Source organism: Pteronotus mesoamericanus, unplaced genomic scaffold, assembly GCF_021234165.1.
Source record: "Pteronotus mesoamericanus isolate MK-2021 breed Mesoamerican mustached bat unplaced genomic scaffold, CSHL_Meso_final contig_227, whole genome shotgun sequence".
NCBI lineage: Eukaryota > Metazoa > Chordata > Mammalia > Chiroptera > Mormoopidae > Pteronotus > Pteronotus mesoamericanus.
The window spans coordinates 741,303-764,383 of record NW_026555094.1 but is presented as its reverse complement, the minus strand read 5'-3'; the positions used below and the strand labels follow the sequence as shown (position 1 = coordinate 764,383).

The 23,081-nt window shown below is 35.2% G+C and overlaps 1 protein-coding gene across 1 annotated transcript in view; it reads left to right on the top strand.

Annotated features, from left to right (window-relative positions):
• Nucleotides 1-23,081, top strand: part of CENPI (centromere protein I) — a 46,815-nt gene that overhangs the window by 17,037 nt on the left and 6,697 nt on the right. The window contains exons 5-18 of the mRNA XM_054572263.1: nucleotides 1,935-1,983; nucleotides 2,229-2,275; nucleotides 6,159-6,248; nucleotides 6,583-6,711; nucleotides 6,948-7,115; nucleotides 7,264-7,384; nucleotides 8,572-8,663; nucleotides 10,207-10,324; nucleotides 10,413-10,477; nucleotides 16,497-16,591; nucleotides 19,465-19,600; nucleotides 20,505-20,629; nucleotides 21,606-21,654; nucleotides 21,782-22,000. Of these exons, the coding sequence (XP_054428238.1) occupies nucleotides 1,935-1,983; nucleotides 2,229-2,275; nucleotides 6,159-6,248; nucleotides 6,583-6,711; nucleotides 6,948-7,115; nucleotides 7,264-7,384; nucleotides 8,572-8,663; nucleotides 10,207-10,324; nucleotides 10,413-10,477; nucleotides 16,497-16,591; nucleotides 19,465-19,600; nucleotides 20,505-20,629; nucleotides 21,606-21,654; nucleotides 21,782-22,000 (1,503 nt within the window). The remainder of the gene's footprint in view (nucleotides 1-1,934; nucleotides 1,984-2,228; nucleotides 2,276-6,158; nucleotides 6,249-6,582; nucleotides 6,712-6,947; nucleotides 7,116-7,263; nucleotides 7,385-8,571; nucleotides 8,664-10,206; nucleotides 10,325-10,412; nucleotides 10,478-16,496; nucleotides 16,592-19,464; nucleotides 19,601-20,504; nucleotides 20,630-21,605; nucleotides 21,655-21,781; nucleotides 22,001-23,081) is intronic.

The following is a 23,081-nucleotide window of genomic DNA, read 5'->3' as shown; positions in this document are numbered from 1 at the left end:
GCATGCAGAAAATGGCCTATATCATAAGTTATCAGCTCAGTTACTTTTTATAAACTAAAAACAGTTGGGAAAATATCACCCACATCAAGAAATAGGGAGCCTGACTTTTGAAAGCATTACTTCAGAAAATTCATTTTCATATAATTTGGTGGAAGCCTGACTCTGGCTTGAGTCAGACATGGTAGTTAGCTATTTGCCAGAAAGACAATTGTAAAGTCCTAGGCACTTATGAGTTTTTCCTTTCTAATTGTGATTTAAAGAAAATGTCAGATTTTCTGTGCTGTTGGTACCTAGTACAAATGATTGTGTGAGACTCATTTTATACCCAGCATGTTAAGTAGTATTACTAATGCTTCATATTTTAAGGGTGTGAAATAATGAGAGAGAAACATTGATCAGTTGCCTTTCATATGTGCCCCAACTGGGGACCAAACCTGCAACCTACGCATGTGCCCTGACCAGGAATCCAACCAGTGAACTTTACGCTTTGCAGGACAACTCTCAACCAACTGAGCCATACTAGTCAGGACAAAACAATGAGTTTTCTTTTTTCTTATTTTTTTTAAGGTAATTGTATTTTGTGTCAAATATGGCAGATGCGTCATAATATTATTCATCCCTTTAAAAGAATCCCTTATCTAAATTCATTCTTTTTACGAGTTATGTTCAGAGTCTTTCTGAATCTATTGCTAAGTAGAGGAGAGGCAATATGGAATATTGTACTTTAGTCTTTAAACTTTAGTTCTTGACTACCAAAATACAAGTTTGTTTATAAAAAGTCTGCTTTTGCCCTGGCTGGTATGGTTCAATGCATTGAATGCTGGCCTGCGAACCAAGGGGTTGCCGGTTCGATTCCCAGTCAGGGCACATGCCCTGGTTGTAGGCTGGGTCCCCTAATCGGGGGACACATGAGAGGCAACCACACATTGATGTTTCTCTCCCTCTCTTTCTCCTTCTCTTCCCCTTTCTCTAAAAGTAAATAAATAAAATCTTTTAAAAAATAAAATAAAAAGTCTGCTTTTGTTACCTTCTCTAGTTCCATTAAACGATTTATTTTTCAATTTCCTAACATCTAGAGAATTTGTTGGCAAATTTTTTCTGAAAGGGCTAGGTAGTAAATATTTAGGCTTGAGGACCATACTGTCTCCGTCACAACTACTCTTCTGGTGTAGTGAAAGCAGCTATAGACAGTACATAAAGGAATGAGTGTGGCTGTGTTCCAATAAAATTGACTTACAAAAACAGGTATAAAATTGATTTACAAAAATAGGTTTGTTGACTCCTGATCTAGAATAAAACCTCAACAAGTGGACACTCAAAATGTAATGGCATAAGGGAGACAATCATTTAGCAAATTAAGCAACTGATTTATTGATTGTGTGCTATTTGCCAAACCCACTAAATGATAAATTAAATTATGGTATTATATTCACTCATTGGAATATTAAGGTCATTGGAAATGATTATTTTGAAGACCAAACAACATGGGAAAATGCTTTGAAGTGGGAATTCAGGACAAAAGTTTTAAGTTTGTTATCTTAATAAATATGGACTTTTAGAAGGAATTTATGGATTTTTGTTAGGTAAAAGAAGATTTTCTATTTTTATTTTTATTTTTTTTATTGTTCAAATATATTTGTCTCCATTTTCCTGCTACCACTTTCCCCTGGTGTTTTTCTATCTTTCAAGATGCAGTGTTTTATATTTTTAAAATATGTTTAAAAATGACATCACACGATATGAATTAGAGCAGTTGTTTTGTATCACTACTGGGTAGTATGAAAAAGAGAAGCTTTGTAAAACCATTTTCCTATGATGTCCTGAAACATTTCTACTTAATCAGTATACGATTGACATTTGAGAAGAATTTATTGATGTTGTATTCAAGATATATTGTTATTTCTCTCTTTTTAAAAGTTTTTCTCTTTTAACAGTGCCCTTACGTCTGCCATTTCTTATATTTACTTACCAAGAAAGAGAATGGTGAGTATTTTTATTCCAGTTATATTACATTCACTCTGTTGAACTAGCATTTGTATTGGCCTTCATAAAGTTAACTATTTGTATTAGTACTATGACAGGATTTTGTGGGAATTCATTTTTAATACTTTTATCTAAGAGCATTTGCTTAATGGCTTAACTGGGGTGTTTATATTCCTGATGTGTTGTAAGAAGAAGCTCTATGTGCCACATCCATAGTACTTTTTTTTTTTTTTTACCTTTACTAGTCAAACCATTTCGTGTGAGAAAACTTCTTGATCTTCAGGTGAAAATGGTGAGTCCCACAAAGACCCAGAACTAGCCAGTGTACTCTGTGATAATTATTGGGTGAGGCTTTGGAGATATAAAATGGAATGAGTCATTACCTTCAAGGAACTTAATGTCTAGGCAACTCAGTCAGCAAACTAAAACAGAATCAAACTGTGGTTAAGGAGGAGTGGTGATGCTTGCGAGACATTTTAAAGGAATCAGTAAGATTTAACAAGGTCAAGAAGGAAGAGCAGGGCACTCCTGACAGAAGGAACAGCATGACCAAAGATGTGTAGATGTAAAACTGTTACACGGAACTGGGTTGGTATGGCTGGAAAATAAGTGTCAGGGAGTAGTCAGAAACAACTATTTTATTAAAATAAAGCGACCAGTTAATTTTGTGTGTATGTGTGTGAGTGTGACCTAGGAAAGCATTCTCTTCTGGATACCCCTTATAGCAGTCTTGCATTTTTATATCCTCTAAACCTGCCAGGTAACAGAAGTCTGTGAAGCTTTGGGTGTAAAGCAATAGGTAGTTATAGTGCCTGTGCCTAACTGCTGAAACCTTCGTGACCCACCCAAGAGCATTCAGATTTGATGAAAAACATAAACACATGTGCACATTTGTGCTTCTCCAGTGTGAGGTTTCCTGTTAGTACAATTCAGTGATCTTGTTTTATAGCTTCCTGTTTTGGTTTATGGACATAATATCTTAGCTCTGAGAGGATATTGATGATAATGTTTTTATCCAAATTGAATTTTATTTCACATTAATAAAAATTGTGAAAGAGATGTGCTTTTTTACATGTTAACAGCAAAACATTTTAACAGAATAAGAAAATTCTTACCATAAATAAGATCTTGCTGATTTGCATTAACTGAAAGAGTGTATGTTCAAGTGTATCATTTAGCACATCATTATCTAAAAATTTTAAACCCAAACATTAATTGTATGGCTTTATTACCAACATTCTATATAACTCATTACTACATTATTCCACTATCAATGCCCATTTATAAAGGTGCATTCATAAATTGTTTTGAATTACTATATTTTGGTGAATTTGTTCAAATCCAATAATACCAAGCCAAGAAGACATAGCCATGTTCACATGTAACCTAACATATGGAATGGTAACAGCTATAATGAGCACATGTGAACAAATGTATTGGATTTGTGAATTTCTGGTACCTATAAAGGCATGTATTCCGTCTGTACACTCCATGCCTCATTAACTCCTGATCCATGGAGGAAACAAAACACAGAAATTGTCTTTCTGTTGGCAAACATGAATGGTAGGAAGCAGAGCAAGGATGTTGTTATTTTATAAGTGCCAGGGCCCTTTGAGAGCAATCTTTGCAACAGGAAGGACACAGAGTTAGGTCTCATCTTAAGGGGTGGTGAAGATGGTTTCTGGGATTCTGTCTACCAGGCACAAGCCTGTGTGACTTGTGCTGTGATTTTTTTTTCCTGTTCTCAGATTTGTCTGTTTGCTCAGAGTTCCTTTATTTAGTTTAGTTCTTTTCATGGTTGAGGCTTTTCTCTAATGCCTGGTAAACCTTTTTTGTCCATATTTCATTGTAATGCACTAAAATGGCGATTGGAAACTGGTGTGTGTGAGGACTTGTTTATTGCGGGCTCGTAATGTTTCTTTCATTGGGGAGCCTTCCACCCCCAATGACTGTGTCACTTTTCCCAGAGATGAATTCTGCCTCCTGCCTAAGAGTTGTATTATTCAGGCTTCTCTAGAGACACAAAACCGCCAGCAGGCTGGAGACTCAGTAGAACTGATGTTCTAGGTTGAGTCCAAAGTCAGTCTGTTATAGAACCAGGAAGAACTAGTGTTACAGATGAAGTCCGAAGGCAGTCAGCTGGAGAAATCTCTCTTGCTTCCAGGAGGCTGGTCTTCTTGTTCTACGTAGGCTTTCAACTGAATGAGACCCACCTACATTATGAAGGGCAATCTTATTTACTCAAAGCGTATTGATTTAAAAGTTCATACAAAGCACCTTCACAGAAACACCCAAAATAATGTTTGATCAAATGCCTGGGCGCCCCATGGTCCAACCAGGTTGGACCATCACAGGTATAGGAACCTGACCACTAAGACTCTGGGACATAAGCAGTGGAAAGAGGTGTAGAGAAGTTCTGGTACACCTACCCCAGTTGTGCCTGCTGTCTGAGTCCAGCTTTGTCTTCAGAGAGTAAAACCCTGATGTTTGCTTATTAGTGAGGGAATTTGTGGTTCTAACTGCTTCTTATGTAAGCTTTCAACTGATCCTCCTGTTTTTTGCCACTCTTGCAGCTCCACTTTTCAGAGGTGTCTGGTTCTAAAAATTCCAGAGCCTTTTTTGGGATTTCTCAAGCATGAACCTAATGCTTTTGAGGCTTTTTCCTATTGCAGCTTTAGGCTTCCTTTTCTCTGTTTTGCTAAGCTGGTTACTATTCGTTCATCTTCACTCTAGATTCCAAAATCTTGTTGAGATCTCTCATTTGCCATTGTCTCCTGTCTTGCTCTCTTTGAACTTGTGCTCTATGCCTTTTCCATTCCTTACTTTTTAGTGGGGCTTTGGGAGGACTCAGAGTTCAACACATAATATGTTTAATACGCCTTGTTTAACTTTTTAAAAAAATAATTGACTTTATAAAAAGATCTATTGAAACACAATTCACATATCATACACAACTCACCCATTTTAAGTGCATAATTCAATGTTTTAGTATAGTCACAGAGTTGTAGAAAGTCTCCTTTTTTTAAAAAAAAAAGTGTTCACTTTGTAACAACAAAGGTAGTTTCAGTTAAGTAGGCAATGAATTCTAAAGTTCCACTACTAAGTCTTTGCTCTATCAAAAAACATTTCAACTGAAAGAAAACACTCTGATACTAATTGATATGAGTGCAGAGATCAGAAGATACTTCAGCATAGATAAATTGGGCCATTTTGGTTTTGTTAAAATAAATTTAATTTTAAGAAGCCATTACAAGGCAGGGATACTATATTCCTAAGCCCCATTTTCTGCCTTCCTTATTTTGTATGGTATTTGATTCAACAAAAGAGTAATGTGACATAACAGTTGGGTTACTTCCTTGGAATTCATTTTAGCGGTATGCTTTCTCTAGAGAGCCAGGTACATCAAGCACAAGTATCCAGCAGTAGTGACTTCTGTCATTGTAAAATTAATGTTTTTCTTAAGACTTGTTCCAGTTACAGGAAGCAGCTTGGCCACCACATACCAATTGTTAGCTTTTCTAATCAATTTTTTAGTAATTGTGATAACAATAGATTAATATTCACTTTGCTCTATTTTCCTGGCTTCCCTTTTTGACTTCGTGCATTCCTGTTCAAATCAAGAACGAGTAGCCCTGACTGGTGTGGCTCAGAGGGTTGGGCATCTTCCTCTGAACCAAAAGGTCTCCAGTTCAATTCTTGGTCAGGGCACATGCCTGGGTTGTGGGCCAGTTCCCTGGTTGAGGGTGTGCAAGAGACAACCGATTGATGTTTCTCTCCCTCTCTTTCTCCTTCTCAAAAAATAAATATGAAAATCTTAAAAAAAAGAATGAGTGAACTTTGAGTCCTGAATATGCTGCCAGTGGGAGTGAGCTATGTTAGCAGGTATCACTGGTAACCTTAAGGCATGGGCAAATAAGAAGAGAGAAAATAAAAGAGAAAATTAAAATAGGGAGAAAGGTCATAAAAGAGAAGATAATAAAATGGTGAAGGCTGTTTTATGATAGTTGGTTTAAATGCCTCGTTATTTATTCCTTGATTTTCTATAACATCTTCCCATAGTGATATTGCATAGTAAAATTAGGGTCTGAATATATGTTTAGTTTGTTTATTCTGTTGTTGTTCTTTTTTCTTATTGACTGCATAATTAAAAATTAAAAACTCTTATTTTATTTCAGGGAATGCAGCCTTATCTCCATGCTTTGCTGTCACTGTATAAGTTCTTTGTTCCCACTTTGATTTCTGTATCTTTGCCTGTAAAGAAGAGGGTAAGGGATTGAAGAGTGATCAATCATATTGAGACTGAAATATGTTACTTTTTATTAATTTACAGATTTGGACTGAACTGTTTACAGCATACTCTTTTAAGATCTAGTATTGTGACACTGTTTCTGGGAAGGTTTTTTTTTAGGGATTGGTACTTCATTTTGGTTCCATTTGATGTATTTAATAGATTCTTGATAAGTAAAAACATCTTTAAATGGATTTGCATGGGTCCAAAGTATTTTATAATCAATACACTTTTAATAACGAGTTTTAGTATTTTATGTTTCTTCAGCTTATGGGTACCTACTCTCATGTACTTTACATCCAAATTTATAGATATATTTTAAGAATTCAGAGAACTTGTGGAAGACAGCTCTAGTTGCTGTGAGGCAAAGGAATCAGGGACCTTCTCCAGAACCTCTAAAGCTGATGTTAGGTCCCGCCAATGTCCGTCCCAGAAAAAGAGTAAGTATCTAAAATCTCAGATGACTTTGTGAGGCCTTCTTTTATTAAATCCAAACAATAACCATTTAGATGTTGGAAGATATTATAGATATTTAAATATGTTTTTGTTACCTAAGATTCTATGCAACCCACATTCAAACTCCATTCATTGAACAACCTTAACAACTTTTTTTACATTTATAGTTTGCAGTCTGTTTAGTCCATCAGTTGATTATTTTATTGTTTTTCTTCTTTAGAAATGGAATTCTCATTCACTTATACCAGTGCTAAATTCCAGTAGCCACAGTAAAGAATATGGAAAAAACAGAATGTGTCTTTCTTATTATCTCGGTAGCAATAGGCCATTTCCAGTAGAACACCTTAAAAGCTTCCCTCAACTCTTACAGAACATTCATTGCTTAGAGGTATGTGATTGGACCATGTGTTGATTTGCGTTTTCCATTTGCTCTTCATGGCCTTTCTTTTTGTTATATATTTCCTATGTGATGATTTACTTACTGCTCTGACCTACTTTTTACATACTTAACTTGACTGACTGTTCTGTCTTTGCAGCTGCCTTCTCAGATGGGTGCAGTGCTGAACAATTCTTTGCTACTTCACTATATTAACTGTGTCAGAGATGAATCAGTCTTACTGAGGCTATATCATTGGTTGAATCAAACATTACAAGAAGGTAAAAATTGGTACTTAGAAGTTGGATGATTAAGGAAGGAAGAAGAGAGTTTATGAGTGGGTTTCTTTTATAAGGGTGTCAAATTCTAGACAGGAGGAGCTGTAATTATTTTTCGGATAAAAATCATATTTGTTGCAATTTTAAAGGCAGTAAGAAAGGAGGTGTGTTGGTAAGGAAATACTGCTGGATGACCACCAAAACTTACTGGATGGCTCCATTTTGATGACCATCTTTCTCCCTCCCTTTCTCCTCTAAAAATAAATTTTAAAATTTTAAAAAAATTATAAAAAGGAATGAGTGAACTTTGAGTCCTGGACCACAACCCAAGGCCTCTTCATCTTTGTATGTCCAGAAACTTGCTATTAAGCCCAAGATTCTACAGATCATTGCTAACCAAACTCAGGGGGAGACTGTTGTATAAGCCATAATGTCACCTTATTATTTCATACTAGAAGTGATTCTGGTGACCAGAAGTGTTCATGTCTCTTAATTAGAGTATTTCCTCTTTGCTATGAGTATAGATGGGGACCAAATTAGTCATTAGAAGATTTCTTAATTATAGAATTGAAGGAAAGGACAGTGAGGGAGTTTTTCATCTAAGTCATAGTAAATCTTGATTGTTTCATTCCTCCAAGGGAGTCAATTTCTCAAAGATAGTATTTTGTTTACCAGATTGTTTCTTTCCTGAATAAGCAATGCCTGACTACCAATGTTTAAAAATCGGTTTTAGTCAATTCCATGTTAATTCTCCTTTTTCTTTTCGGAGTCTGTCTTTGTAGGATATGATACAGTTTATTGGATTTCCACTTACTAAAGTCCTACCACTCTTAGATTACCCCCAGGTCACTCTAATTGAAGTTTAGGGTATTCATAAATTTGAATTCATACATTTATAGTTCTTGTATCACTATGTGACATAAAGCTGATCACATTGATTACATGTAAATTTTAACGGTTTATTTTTTAATTATAAGCTTTCCCCATACATTACCAAGTTTTTGAGGAATGTCTCACTATCATCTCCACATACCTGTTGTAGTCTATAGTGTGAGTTGGCTAGGGTGTAAGATACTGATGGCTTATTTATATTTACCATTTTTTGGTTACTTTAGAGTTATGATAATTATATTTCATGTAGTTTTTATTGATGTGCTGCCAGATGCTTATGTTTAATATTTATGCTCCAGAATGTATTTGGTACAAGGTGAATAATTATGAATGTGGAAAAGAATTTACCAGCTTCCTGGACACTATCATCAAGGCAGAGTGCTTCTTACAAGTAAGAGTCCACTTGTGCACACTCCCGCTTAATAAAATTTATTTGGTTTCCATTGAAAACATTTTCTTTAGTGCTTGACATCTTTTGTAAACAATTCTTGCTCAATTCAGAACTCATGAATAGAGCTGAATTGAATAGAGCTGAATTGAATTGATGCTTGTCTTTCTATGGTTGGATTTGAAGAAAATGATTTGTTAAATTATGCAAATAAGAGAGAATGGCCTATAATTTAAAAGAACAAACTGAAGATGTAAATGGATGGGTTCAACTAATTGAATTAGCCAGTTAAGATAAACCTCATAGGGTCACTACTTGTGTTCTTATAATCAACAAACATTTTTTCAATGTTGAGATGTCCCAGCCAATTAATTATTTGACCTGGATAACCCTGAGTACTTGGAGCTGCAACTCATGTATCTGCTCTATGAGGAAGCCTTTACCCAATACCCCATATGGGTTAAATACTTGTTTGGTGTGCTTCCTTTGCTTTCTTGTGGTTACCTGTATCATGGAACATTCAGCATCTATTTTTCTGCACATTATGAGCTCCTGGTGAGTTGGAACCATGTGTAGATTTTTTTCCTGTACAGGTGTTCAGCGTGGTACTGGTACAAAAGAGATGCTCAATAAATGTTTGTTGAATAAATCTTAAGGACTGGGCTTGAAACTATTGAATCAGAAATTGGGTGTGGATGATGCTGGTGAGGATGAAGGGATAAATTGAGGTTGACTTTTTAGGTTTTCTGCTTGTGAGGATGATTTTGGTATTCAATGAGAAAGGGAATATAGGAGAAGCAGGCTTGGAAGGAAAGGTAAATTTGATTTAAAAGATGTCTGTGGGACATCTGAGAGATTATAAGTAGTAGACAGTTAAATAAGGCTTCTGGAGTGTGCAGGAATGAGAATTGGGCTAAGGATATAGATTAGGACTCCTCATAATATAGGTGGTGGTTTTAGCTCTTATGGATGAGATTGTCCAGAGAATTCATGTTGTCAAAAGAAGGTCTAGAATAGAGTTCTGGTGCACACTCTTTAAGGCTCAGGGCAACAAAGGACAACAGTGAGGAAAGCCTTATCCTCACTTTGGTGGAAATGTAAACAGCATAGACACTCAGTCCAGTTGGAGCTGCCTAGAATTTGGATTTGATCTATGGCCTCTAATGAAATTTCACTCTTATTATATAGCATTGCATACGTTTTGTTGGCTCTTCAAGTGACTGCATGTACTCCAAAATAATATATTTTTTATCTATCTTTAAAACAATTTCATAAGTTCATTCTTTGCCATCTTTCCAATTGATGAAGTTTATAGTATTTGAAAACTATGGTGATTAATACCAATGTACTGATATTATATCCAAATATTAATCATCTGAGCCTTATTATGGGGAAGTCTTACACCTAACCCAAGGATTTTAATTATATTGATGACAAAATTAGTCTAAGAGTAAAACTTCTATATCACAGAATAAACTGGTTGTTTAGAGATCAGTTAAGACTGAAGAGTTCCATAAAAGGTTTTGTTAATCAACTTGTGTTACAGGAGGGGTTTTATTCTTGTGAAGCATTCCTGTGTAAGAGCCTTCCTCTCTGGGATGGCTTCTGTTGTCGATCACAGTTCCTTCAACTTGTGAGCTGGATTCCTTTTACTAGCTTCTCTGGTATGTATCTTGAAAATTTGGAGTAATATGTAATTCAATGTAATATTAATTAAAAGGATTCTGAATAATCATTTTTTTAAATTCCTAGAGGTGAAACCATTTATTTTTGACCGTCTGGCACAGCTCTTCTTTACATCAACCATTTATTTCAAGGTAAAAAAAAAAAACTGTCTTGCTTAGATTCAATAGGGAATATTATCCTGTGGCCAGTGGTACATGATTCCAAATCCACATTACGTCATGATTTTCTAATAGGATTCTGCTGGACCTGGACTTAAGGTACTGCATCACTGAAGTCAAAGTTAATGCATAGTTTTCTGTTTTTAAGGGTTTAGTTGCATGCAGTGTTCTTAAACTGTTTCCTCTTGTAGCAGATGACAAAGTGAATGAACAGATTGTAAATGAGTATTAAGAAAAAACGAACTGGGAATACTTAAGCATATTTAGTTTGATTGTTGTGGTTGATATATTTGTGGATACACTCATTTCACCATTATTTATTAAGCACCCACTATGTGCCAGACACCCTTTTTGACGCTGGGAATACAGCAATGACCAAAGAAAACAAAACTCCCTCTGACACTCATAGTATATATTTAGATACAGTCATTTTCTGCTAATAAAATTATTTCAGCCATATATGATAAATTATGTTACTGTTCTGGGGAATTCTCCAAAAAAAAAAAACACTGTGGTTTCCATTTCCTTTGTGGATGTTTCCTTCATAACTTTTCTTCACCTTAAGGCGCCTATTGTTGGCCACATTTTCAGGAAAAAAATATGTTGTTCAGGAGTTTGTCATAATGAAATGGCATTTTAAAATTACCTATCACATTAACCTGGATTTGAAGTTTGTTTATATTATTTGTAATTTACTGCCAAGCCAATATAATTCATATGACAATATACACCACTTATCCCAGCTAATATATTTTCAAGGATTTAATTTTACAGCTTTTTGTGATTCTCTTCTGATCTTCTAATTTGGTTATTCTTTATTTCTCCTCTTATTCCATCAGTCTAAAGAGCTACTTAACTATAAATATTAGGTTGAACCATATGAAATTGCTCTTTTTGTAGATCAGGGATGTTTGACAATTAGCAATTTTATATGGTCCAGCCTAATAAGTAAATATACATTTATAAACACATTCGTATGTGTTTATATTTGAGAGTGGGAGGTGGGGAGAGGAAGGGATGGAGAAAGGGAAATAGACAGTGGGCAAAGGACAGAACTCAAGACTACTCATTATTTAATTCTCAGCTGAAAAGGAGAGTCTGTGAAGGAACATTTTTAAGAAGTATTAAAATGTAATGTTATTAACTAATGTTACTCAAATAAATTTAATTTTTAAAAAGTATGAAAAGAACCAGGACAGCAGTAGTGCCAAGCAAACAATACAGGATATCAAGGAGTGAAATACTATTGCCATATATTCAAGGAAGATCTAGAAAGATAAGGATCAAAAAATTTCTTTTGCAATAGAAAATGCAGAGATTTTAGCCACTTTTGTGAATAGTTTCATTGGAGTGTCGTAGAAGCCAGATTGTGAAAGTTGAGGAGTCAATGAGAAGTGAAAACAAGTCAGTGAGTATAGACTGTGTTTCATAAACTTTGGCTGAAAAGATGAGGTAGAGAGATGGCTATAGTGGGGCTTTGAATCAAGGGAAGATTGTGGGTATTTTTTGTCTTTTGTTTTTGTCTCCAGAATGTGAGAAACCTGAGCATGTTTATAGATAGAAGGAGCCGGTTGAGAAGAGAGAATGTTTGAAAATGGAGGAAGGATGGGGATAAATGATGATGCAGGGTTGCAGAGGATACGGGAAGGTACTGGCTTAAGTCTAGATAGAGGCATTTGCTTGACTGGATGTTGAGGGGTTGGCAGATATCACGCATTCGGTAATACTGGGGACAGGGATTTACAGATGGGTGGGTACACCCTCGTATATAGTTGTACAGTTGGAAGAAAGGGCAAGAAATTGAAATACTTTGTTCCTAAAAATGTTACATTTTTCAAAATAAGAAGTGAGTTGTAGAGGACAGAAATGAATACGGGGTTCACAAAGGCATTATGTGCCTAGAACAGCCACTGAGAAAAATAGGAGACAACTGATTGAAGATAAGTGAAAGGATTATTAAGATTCATTTAGGGTCCAGATGAAGTTGGAGACCGTAAATTTGGAGTGGTACCAATCTGTATAGTTGTATGTTTTTCTTCAGCTCAGATGCAAGAGCAAAGTGAGTTATGAGGCTGAATCAATTAGGGTTTTGCTAGTGAAGTGTAGTGAATGGCAGTTGTGATAGATAAGTTCGGTAGACAGATAGATAGGGTAGATAGGTAGGTGAGGCCAGGAGAAGGCTGAAAAGATGGAAAAGTGACATTAAAAATGAAGAATCAGGGTATTGAAAGCCTCTGAAGTTAAAGAGCAAGATTAACTAGCTGGAGTTGAGGGTGGGAGAAAGCTGGAAAAATAGGAGGTCATAACAAAGGATAATAGTAGATTTTGGTAGTGGTTCAATTCAGGTTATGATAAAGTTTAGTGTGTGGTTTTTAGTGTGTAACTAAGGTAGAGTGAAGGTGAAGGTTATTTGGTTTGAGGACAAGGAACTGTGAAGCTGAAGGAAGTATTCGGTGGATCATCTTCATGGACACTAACAACTGAGGGATTGATGGCAGGACTTGAGGCAGAGTGCGCTAAGTTTCTCAATGAATGCAGATGAGTTTGCAGCAGGTACATAGCAGAGATATGGAAAGATAAACAGTAAAAGGTAGTATAGTTGGATAGTGTAAACATCAAGGGATGAAGGGTTTTTTTATATAAGGAAGGAAGAGCAATAATTTGGAAATAGTGTTGGAGATGGATAGCTTTTGTGTTGTGTTCAGAAAACCAAAATGTACTCAAATTCATGAGAAAAGTTGACTATAACAAGTGCAATCTGAAATGGGGCTTTGATCTTAGCCTAAAAAAACTAGCTAGTGTTACTGCTAATGAGGTTCTCTAGCTCACAAAATATTTGCAAATATTCTAAAACAAGGCATTATTTTCCTCTGGTACCTGATTAAATAGAAGGTCTATTTAATTTTTTAATATTTTTTAAGGGTGACTCCCTTCTTTTTTAATTTTTTATTTATTTTTTGTCCTCACCTGAGGACTTTTAATCATTGCATTTTTCGAGAGGAAGGGAGAGAGAAACATCAATGTGAGAGAGAAGCATTGATTGGTTGCCTCCTGTACGTGCCCAGGCGGAGAATTGTACACGCCCAAACCCACAATCTTTCAGTGATGCGACGATGCTTCAGCCAACTGAGTCACACCAGCCAGGGCTGACTCCCTTCTTAAAGAGAGATTTATTTCTGATTTTGTATTTACCTTTTAAAAGAAGGGGCTTACATTCTGTTTCCATATTAGCGGTGAGGAGCTGGGGGCAGGGCTTACCTCCAAGTGTTAAAGTGGGATATGGAAATGTATTCAGAAGCAGTATGCTGGCTGGGTGGAAAGGGAGAGCCAGAGTATGATGAGAGTAAGAAAACAGAGAAAGCATACTTTGAAGAATATGAAGGTGTAGGTTTAGATTACCATGGGATAGAGGTTCTGGAAACTGCAATTGAAAGATTTGGGAAGGATGGAATCAATGAAGGGGGGAAGGAAGCACAGAGAAATACCGAGTAGGAGAAAGAGTAGCTTACTAAAGGGGCTTGCATTCACATCTGAAAGTAACATGTCAATTTCTTTTTGAAATGTCCAAACCTATACAGAATTTGTGTTAGAGTTTATTGGAGCTAAACTGATGACATGCTGGGAAGCAAGATCTAATGCTCCAGAGTGACAGTATTGTAATGTCTTTTATGCATTTGGAATTAAGGAGGGAATTTAAGGAAGATTACAGGAAGGTGGGAGAAAGCAAGACAGGAACTGGATTACAGGATAGTTGACAAGATTGCGTGCTCCCTGGAGGGTGGTCTGGAAAAAGAGTATAACTTCTGACATTTCAAAGATATGTTAACCTAGATGCACAAAAATAATAGGCAGCACTTGTTTAACCCTGCGGAGGTTGCTGTCAAAAAAAAATTGTAGCATACATTGTGTGTATCCAAGAGATACATCCATTACTAGGATGTGCTGAAATGGGGGAAAAAAATAAAAACACTGCATTTGCATTTATTACATCTATATAATAAAATACATTATTTTTAAAATTTATTTTCAGTCACTATCTAGAAATTATTAAATATAAAAACATAAAGAATAAAGATATTTCTTTTCAAATAATGGAAACATGGATATTGCTAAAAAATGCAACCAAAAAATGTCTTTAATGTTAATTAATCAGAATCTTCAATTGGCTTTGCAAAACGTTTGTAACAGTTATCACAAAAAATATTTTTCTACTCAAGGCATGAATACTTTTTACTACACTTGCAAAAATATTTTGATAAGCAACTCCAGTAGCATTTGCTAAAGTTCTTCAACATCTCTTGGATTATTGAATTGATATATTTTTCTAGCCATTTTCAACAGTAAATGAGGAAAAAAAACACACAACACTGACTTCAGAGTTTGCGATATCTCTGATACAATTTACTATCCAGTATCACACACCCTTATGAAATACATGTTATAAACAAACTGACAGCTTAAATACTATGTCTTAACATTAGTCACATACAAATGCTCAACTAGTCATGACCTTGAACCTTTGTACCTGATACATGTAGTAATATTTAAGAAAAAAGTTTCTATCTCTTAGATCAGCCATGACCTCTGCAAGGTTAAAAAAAAATTTACTAATGAAATTATAGGCCTGGGATATGACTACCCATCATGACCTGCCCAATTAGGAATTTATGATGAGGTCATCCTATGAGGTTACTTTCAGTCACTGAACTTCTATTGTGTTGGCCAAAATGTTAGTTTAGTTTTTTCCACAGGATGGCTCTAGTAGTGCTTAGTTGTCTTTAACTTCATTTGAAACAATTTTTGTTAGATTGTATTGTGACAGCTGTCATAACAGCATGCATTAAAAAAAACTTATCAAAATTGGTGAATTTTTGTGCGGCCATTTTAATATTGAAAATGGAAGACAATACGCAACATTTTCAGTGTATTATGCTTTCTTGGTAAAAACACACCTGAAATACCAAAAAAGATAAGTGTGTTGTATGGAGAAGGTGCTGTGACTGATTGAACGTGTCTAAAGTGGTCTGTGGAGTTTCTTGGTACTATTCACATTTTGGCCAAATAATTCTTTGCTGTGGGGCTGCCTTATGCATTGGAAGATGTTTAGCAGTCCCCCTGGCCTTTACCCAATAGAGGGAGATAGCCGACATATTCAAAATATCCAAATCAATAAAGTTACTGGTAAAAATGAAAAATGTGTCTTACTGAAAAAACTAAATGGGCTTTTTGGCCAACTCAACATATCCCCTTTTTTGTTCCCATTCTAAAAAATATTAATTGAACTGTTTCTGTGAAGTAGCAGTGAGCATTGGAGGTGCTCAGGTAGTATCTAGGGGATTATTTATTAAGGATGTTCAAGAAAGCTTTCCTGTATTAAGTTCTGAGTTGGTATGGATTGCTTTCAAACTTATAAATAATTAAGATTTATCCTCATTAATGCTCTAAGCACACTTCTGTCAAAGCTACTTGTGTATGTCAGTGAGGCCTTGGAAAATCAAGGCAAGGCTTGAAAAAAGAAAGATTGGAACTTTTTGTTTTCCCCCACCACAGAAGACAAGATACATTTTATCACCAAAAACAAAGGAGTAAGTTGTAGTTTTAGGCACAAGGTAAAAAGAGTGGGAAACCCTTACCTGGAGCAACTTCAAAGGATCTCTGAGGAGAGACAGTAAGGAGTGGGGATGATGTATTTGATGATGTAATATATGTTATAAATAAATGCAGTTTAGAAAAACAAGAGTCTGTTCCTGGGCTGATAACCTGTGGACAGTCCAGTAAAGAAAATAGCAAAATAAGCTTGTACTATATTTGTATTCATCTGTCTCTTGGAGACTGATCAAGGTTGAAGCAGCAGTATTGGGTTCTGAATTGAATGCAGCCATATCTGTGGTCCCTTTCACTTCTAAGTCTCTGGTTTAGATTGTTAGTTCTCAACACTATGGTATGTCTGAATGGTTTTACAAATGATTTTTTGTTTTGTTTTGCCCCTCAGTGTAGTGTTCTTGAGAACCTTAAAGAGCTACTGCAGAATTGGCTGCTGTGGCTTTCTATGGACATCCACATGAAAACTGTGACGGACAGTTCTCTGTGAGTTATCTTATAAACCTCCACAACAGATGATCTGTATACAAATGTTTGCATATGGAGTTTAGTAATATGGCATGATACCTAATTATTTTATATAAATGCTTAGTCCTATTTTTCTGAAAGATTTTTTTGTTACTTTTCATTCTTCCTCCCCACAGTCCTGAGGGGAAGTATAATAAATCAGAAAGCAAACCCTAGCAAATGTTAATATAGCAAAACAGTGGAGAGCTGATGTTAGAACTTTTAACTTTGGCATCCATTAAGTTTAGCTTACTTTATAAAATGTATTCTTACATATGTAAAGTCAATATTGATGCTAGCTAGGAAAATCTGTAATTTTGCTGTACTTCTGTTTTTTATGTTTCTCTGATGTATTTTGGTTACATACATTAATTTATTTTCACTTTGGAATAAAAAAAAAAGTATTGAATGTTCCATTATGTTGATTATTGTTAACACTGTATGCTTTGCCCTCAAAGTGAAAGTAAAAGACCGAATTTCAAAGAATTGCCTAATTAGGTTGTTTTGACCCTACCTAAAATCTTTGGCTTCTCCTATACTCTGTTATCAGCCACGTTATTGTTAATTTTGTTTTAAAAATTTTGTATTAAAGAAAATAGTATGATATTACTCCTGTGTGCCCATCATCCAGCTTCAACAATTATCAACACATAGTTAACATTTTTATCTATAACACCTCTCACTTACCTCCTCCTCCTCCATATTAGATTTTTTAAAGCAAAACCCAGACATCATTTCAACTGTTGAAAAATGATACCAGTATAACACCTAAGAAATTAATGGTTCTTAATATCTTAAAATATCTAATCAGTGTTCAAAGTCCCTACATTATCAGTCACATTCTTTATCAAACAGGAGTCTTTAGCTTCAGTCGCAAATAGCTAGTGGTTAGCTTGGTTAAAAGAATAGCCCAGACCTATTGATACGAGGATGGAGAATAGAAGCTTCTTGGGAGTAGCTTTGGAAACTGATTTTAATTCTTCATATTCATTACTGCAATGCTTCTATATATCATTTATCACATTTAGAAGGAAATGGAGCATTTGTGGGTAGTGGAAGCATTTTGTAAAGTTGTGCTTCTCAAAGTGTCGTCCTCGGACCAGCACCATCAGCATCACTTGGGAACCTGTTAGAAATTCAAATTCTCAGGTCCTACCCTATGCCTACTGAAGTAAAACTCTGGTGGTAGGGCCCAGTAATCTGTGTGTTAATAAGTGCTTCCATAATTTTGGTGCAAGCTAAAGTTTGAGAACCAGTATCATAAAGAAATTTCATTTAAATGCTTCACCTTTTTGAACACCTCAATTCTATTAAGAATAGTATATTTGCATCTATAATATTCGGCCAACTTGTAAGGTGTTAGGCATCTTGGTATAAATGCTTTACAATTTCTGTATTTTCTTTTCAAAAATCCTAGGATCCTTTTTTAATTAGTGTCATACATTTTGGGAGGGCATTTTAAAAGGAGCTTTGCTTTCTAAAATTCTTAATACAAGTGAATGGACATAAATGTAAGTAACTTTGCTTGTTATAATACCACTTGTCATTATATAATATAGCTCTTAGAAGTTCTTAGTAATTCCTTCTACTTTGGGAATATGGATGTAATTCAGTGTCTCCATCATATGACCATATGATATATGACTGTCAAAGAGGGAGTAAATTGTGGCTGTAAATCACAAGGAACAAAAAGTAGGAGTAAATTGTAGTTGTAAACTACAAGGAACGAAAGGTAGGAACCCATTCTCAGTAGTGGTTCTGGGTGGGGGGACACATTTTTGGTTGGCACAGTGGCTGGGATGAGGGTGCTCCCATCATTAGTAGGTAGGAGCCAGAGATATTAAAAACGCTGCAGTGGGTGGGGAGTAGGAGGCAGTCCTGAACATTAAATTGTTTCATCCGAAATGCCAGCAGTGTCCTGTGGAGACACACTTCAAAGGATGCTTTTCTAAGCAATCTTCATTGTTCGAATTATTTCAGTTGCATTTACCAACTGCTGCCAAAAGTCATAGTTAAGATACAGTTTTGCAAATGGCTGTCTGACTACAGGGATGCCTACTTATTTGAAAGGTCTAGTCTTTCGCTGCTCTCTCTGGCACTGGGGATCATAGTGGTGGGAAATGGTAAAGTTGTTATCATCTCTCAAGCTCTAAGATAATATACTATTCCTTTTCTTATCTGCATAACCATTGTTGGCTACCTAGATGAGGGTGTAAAGCTATGAAATGACATTTCTAGGTTTTCTCCTAATCTATTCAACAGTTGATTGAAAGACAGGGATGATTAGATGGATGAATTGAACAATTACATCCATGATTTAAAGAAACACAGTTCAATGATTAGGAAAGAATATAAAATATGTAAAAATGGCTTTTACTAAAACAATGAAAAATGCCAAAATATTTACTAATTCAGTTTTAGGAATGAATTGGATTCCAGTTAAATTAAAATGAAAATATTTTTAACAGCATTTTAGCTCAGGAATTCAGACAAAACTGAGTTGTGATTTGTGTACTTTGTAACTAATTTGCTGATAGGTATGGTTGCTGGACAATATATGTTAACTACTTTGGTTATTATCTAAGTCACTCTGGAGCTTAATCCTTTATTTCTCTGGTATTTACTAGATTGACTGCTGAGGATGTCCTGTGAATTAATCTTAATGGCTCCCTAGAGGGTTGCGTGGTTTTGTGATTAATCACTGTGGTTTAAAAGAAGTAAATTATACATTGAAATACTGATCATTTTCTGAAATACCTAACATCTTTTTGTTATATATCATTCAACTTTGGCTTGGAAATTGTGAAGAATTTTGCTAATATGCATCTGATTGTCATGATTTCTTATTGCAGAGAGACAACTTTCAGTGGATCCATGAAGTCTGTGTTTGAGCTAATTCACTATGTAGGGTGGCTGTCCACTAATGCAATGCGCTTGGAAAGCAACAGTACTTTCTTGCTGCATTTTGTTTTGGATTTCTATGAGAAGGTGGTATACATCCCATTTACCCTATTTAGATTTTTGTGATGGCTTTCTGCTTTACTCATCTGTTATTTCAAATTATTGACAATCCTTAAGTTGGACTATGACCTTATTAGCATAGTATTGGGGGTCAGGGGTCCCTGTTCGGACAGCAGTTCCCAACAACATAGTTAAAATAAGCTACACATTTTGAAGTTAATGATTATAGTCTCACCTGAATAAGTGACTTTCATAAAACTAAGTGGGAAAACAAATTTGTTTTTGAGAATTCCAGGCGTGACTTTAATAGACATTCTCCTGAATAATGCTGGCCTTAGACAGAAATCTGTCTCTAGCATCACTTTTTGCTCATCCTTTATATGTCCCCATCCCCTGGAAAAAGTTGAAAGTACCTTCCTGTTTCTTCAGCTCTCTGCTCCCACTTTTCAACTGTGTTTTTTTTTCTCCCAGTACCTATGATTCTGGCCCCCTTCTAGTTTATGGTATTTGGCCTGGATAGAACTATTATCCAGGAAGTAGCCGCTAATCTATTTTCCTAGCTTCCTGCATGCTCTTTTGTTTTCCAGGTTGACAGCTAGCTAATAGGATAAATCAATATTTATGGAACTTAAAGATAAAAAAAAAGTTCCCTTTTTCCCCAACTCCGAATCTCTCCCCAGGGAAAAACAAACGAACAAACAAACAAAAAACTCTTTTTAATGATCTTTTAAAAATAATCCTCTATGATAAGGTAGATATTTGGTGAGGTACATTTTTAAACAGGCTTGTGACTACTATTCTATTGATGAGTCAGGCACACCCCAACTTGATGTTATATTATTGCTTATTCTCTCCTGATGATTCTTTGAGTAAACTTGTTTGGTGGTTTTGGGGAATAATCTATATACTGATGTTATATTCTCTCCAAAAGGTGTGTGACATATATATAAATTATAACGTTCCATTAGTGGTGTTGTTTCCTCCTGGGATCTTCTATGTTGCGCTCCTCAGTGTGGATTCGAGTATCCTGAACCAACTCTGTTACATTATGCACAGGTACAAAGCCTTTTTTACCATTTTGTGAATTAGTACATTATAATTTTATCTTCATTTTTCAACTATACAATTAACTATAATTTGTAAATACACCACTATGAATGTATTGCATGTAATGCAATAAAATATTAAACAAAATAAAATTATTATCCATTTTTTCTGCTAGGGCTATGAAATAGGAAATGTGGCTTTCTTTTGGGAATGACCTTCCAGTATGAGGCTATTTTAACTGTGTATTTTTTTTAATGTCATTGTGGGGGATATAGATTAAAAAATTTTTAGTTAAGGATCTTTTGTGCAATGGTACAGCTACACTCAGCATTGTTAATTCTCATTGCTGTATCTTAAAGAAAAATTAGTTATTTGCTGACATCTGGTTTAGATCTACATAGCTTTTCTGGTGAAAAGAACATTTTCTGGGAGATTAAGGGATCTGTTGCTAATTATATGAAGGTGTAAGTATTCTTTCTTTAACTTATGGACTGAAATTACTCTTTTTAGCCCTTAAATGTAGACTCTTCTGGCATAACTAGCAGGTCTGTGCCAAAGTTAAAATGTTTAAAAACTAATTAGATAATAGTTCTCAGGCATGAAAAAAGATTACATTTGTAAGTTTACCCTTTTTCCTTCTGCATCTTTTTTCCACATTAATAAAAAACGTTCTGTATTTGTGACTGACTGCTTTTGATTCTCTATTAATTTTTAATAGTGAAATATTAAAAATATTTTATTTTTTATTGAAGTATAATTTACATACAGTCAAGTGCATATCTTAAAAATACAACTCATTATTTGAGCCTCTAATGATTTTTATTTCTTGAGGAGAATGTATCATAAAAGATTTACAACCTTAACTAGACAGCTAGATATTTGTGTATGTGCACATGTGCATATTTAAAGTGTATACTTTTGTTTATGTTTATATTTCAAAGGTGTTTAATATTAAATATTTCACTCTTTTTGTTCACCCTTTTAGATACCGTAATAATTTGACAGCTGCAAAGAAAAATGAGTTGGTACTAAAGGTATGGATGATAAACCTATGTTAAGTCACCATTGTTTAAAAATTAAGTGTCAGTATATGTGGTCTTTGGGGAATAAGAAGGGAAAGAAGAATAAGTAATGACAATATTTTTTTTTCTTTCCCAATAGACAAAATCAGAGTTCATATTCAGCAGCAAGACCTATCAAGAATATAATCATTATTTGACAGCCATGGTTGGTTGCCTGTGGACATCCAAACCCTTCCAGAAAGGATCATATTTTGACCCTGAAGTCTTTAAAAAAATTGGAATAGCAAAGTATAAAACCAGTTTAAATTTAGTTCATCACCCTGCTCTACTGAGTTATGCTATTTCCTTTTTGCTAAAGGTAAGGGTAGTTAAAAGATTTTTATATTTTATTTAGGAATACTGTGATGGCAGAAATAGCAAATGCCATAAATTTAGTGTGTTTGAATTACAAGACGTGTTTAGTCATTCCTTTTTGAGTACCAGCTAAATTTCAGGCATTGTGGTAAGCTTGAGATTCAAAGTTAAGGAACCCTCTATCCAAAAACTCCAAGAGCAGGGAGAGACTTGGAAATTTTTTTCTCCTTAATAGTTATGAAGTATCCTAGGTTTCTATAGCCTTTGTTTTGAAATCAATTTTGTGTGATAAAAATATTGTTACCCTGGCCTTTTTTTTTTCCTGTCCATTTGCTTGGAACATTTTTTTCCATCCCTTTACTTTCAGTCTGTGTAGGTCCTTTGTTCTGAGGTGTGTCTCTTGTAGGCGGCATATGTGCGGGTCATGTTTTCTTATCCATTCAGCTACCCTATGTCTTTTGATTGGAGCATTTAATCCGTTTACATTTAAAGTTATTATTGATAGGTACTTATTCTTTTTTTCCGTTTATACATGTGTTCCTCTCTCTTTCTCACTCTTTTTCTTCATCTTAAAGCAGTCCCTTTAGCATATATTGCAGTGCTGGTTTAGTAGAGGTGTATTCTTTTAGCCTTTTGTCTAGGAAACTCCTTATTTCACCTTTCGTTTTAATTGAGAGCCTTTCTGAGTAGAGCAGTCTTGGCTGCAGGTCTCTGCTTTTCATTCCTTGGAATATTTCTTTCCATTCCCTTTTGGCTTGTAGTGTTTCCATTGAGAGCTCAGGTGCTCACCTTATCGGGGCTTCCTTGTATGTTACTACTTGTTTCTTACTTGCTGCCTTAAGGATTCTCTGTCTTTTCTATTTGCCATTTTAATCATGATGTGTCTTGGAATGGGCTTCATTGGCTTCCTCTTGAATGGGGACCCTCCATCCTTCCTGGACTCAATAATTCTATCCTCTGCTTCCTCTAATGTGATTTTAATTCCTTCTGTGTTCTTCAATTCAGAAATTGTATACTTCGTTTCCTCTTGCCTCTTACTGATAGTTTCTATGTCCTTTTTCATTGTGATATAGTTTTCAGTAAGT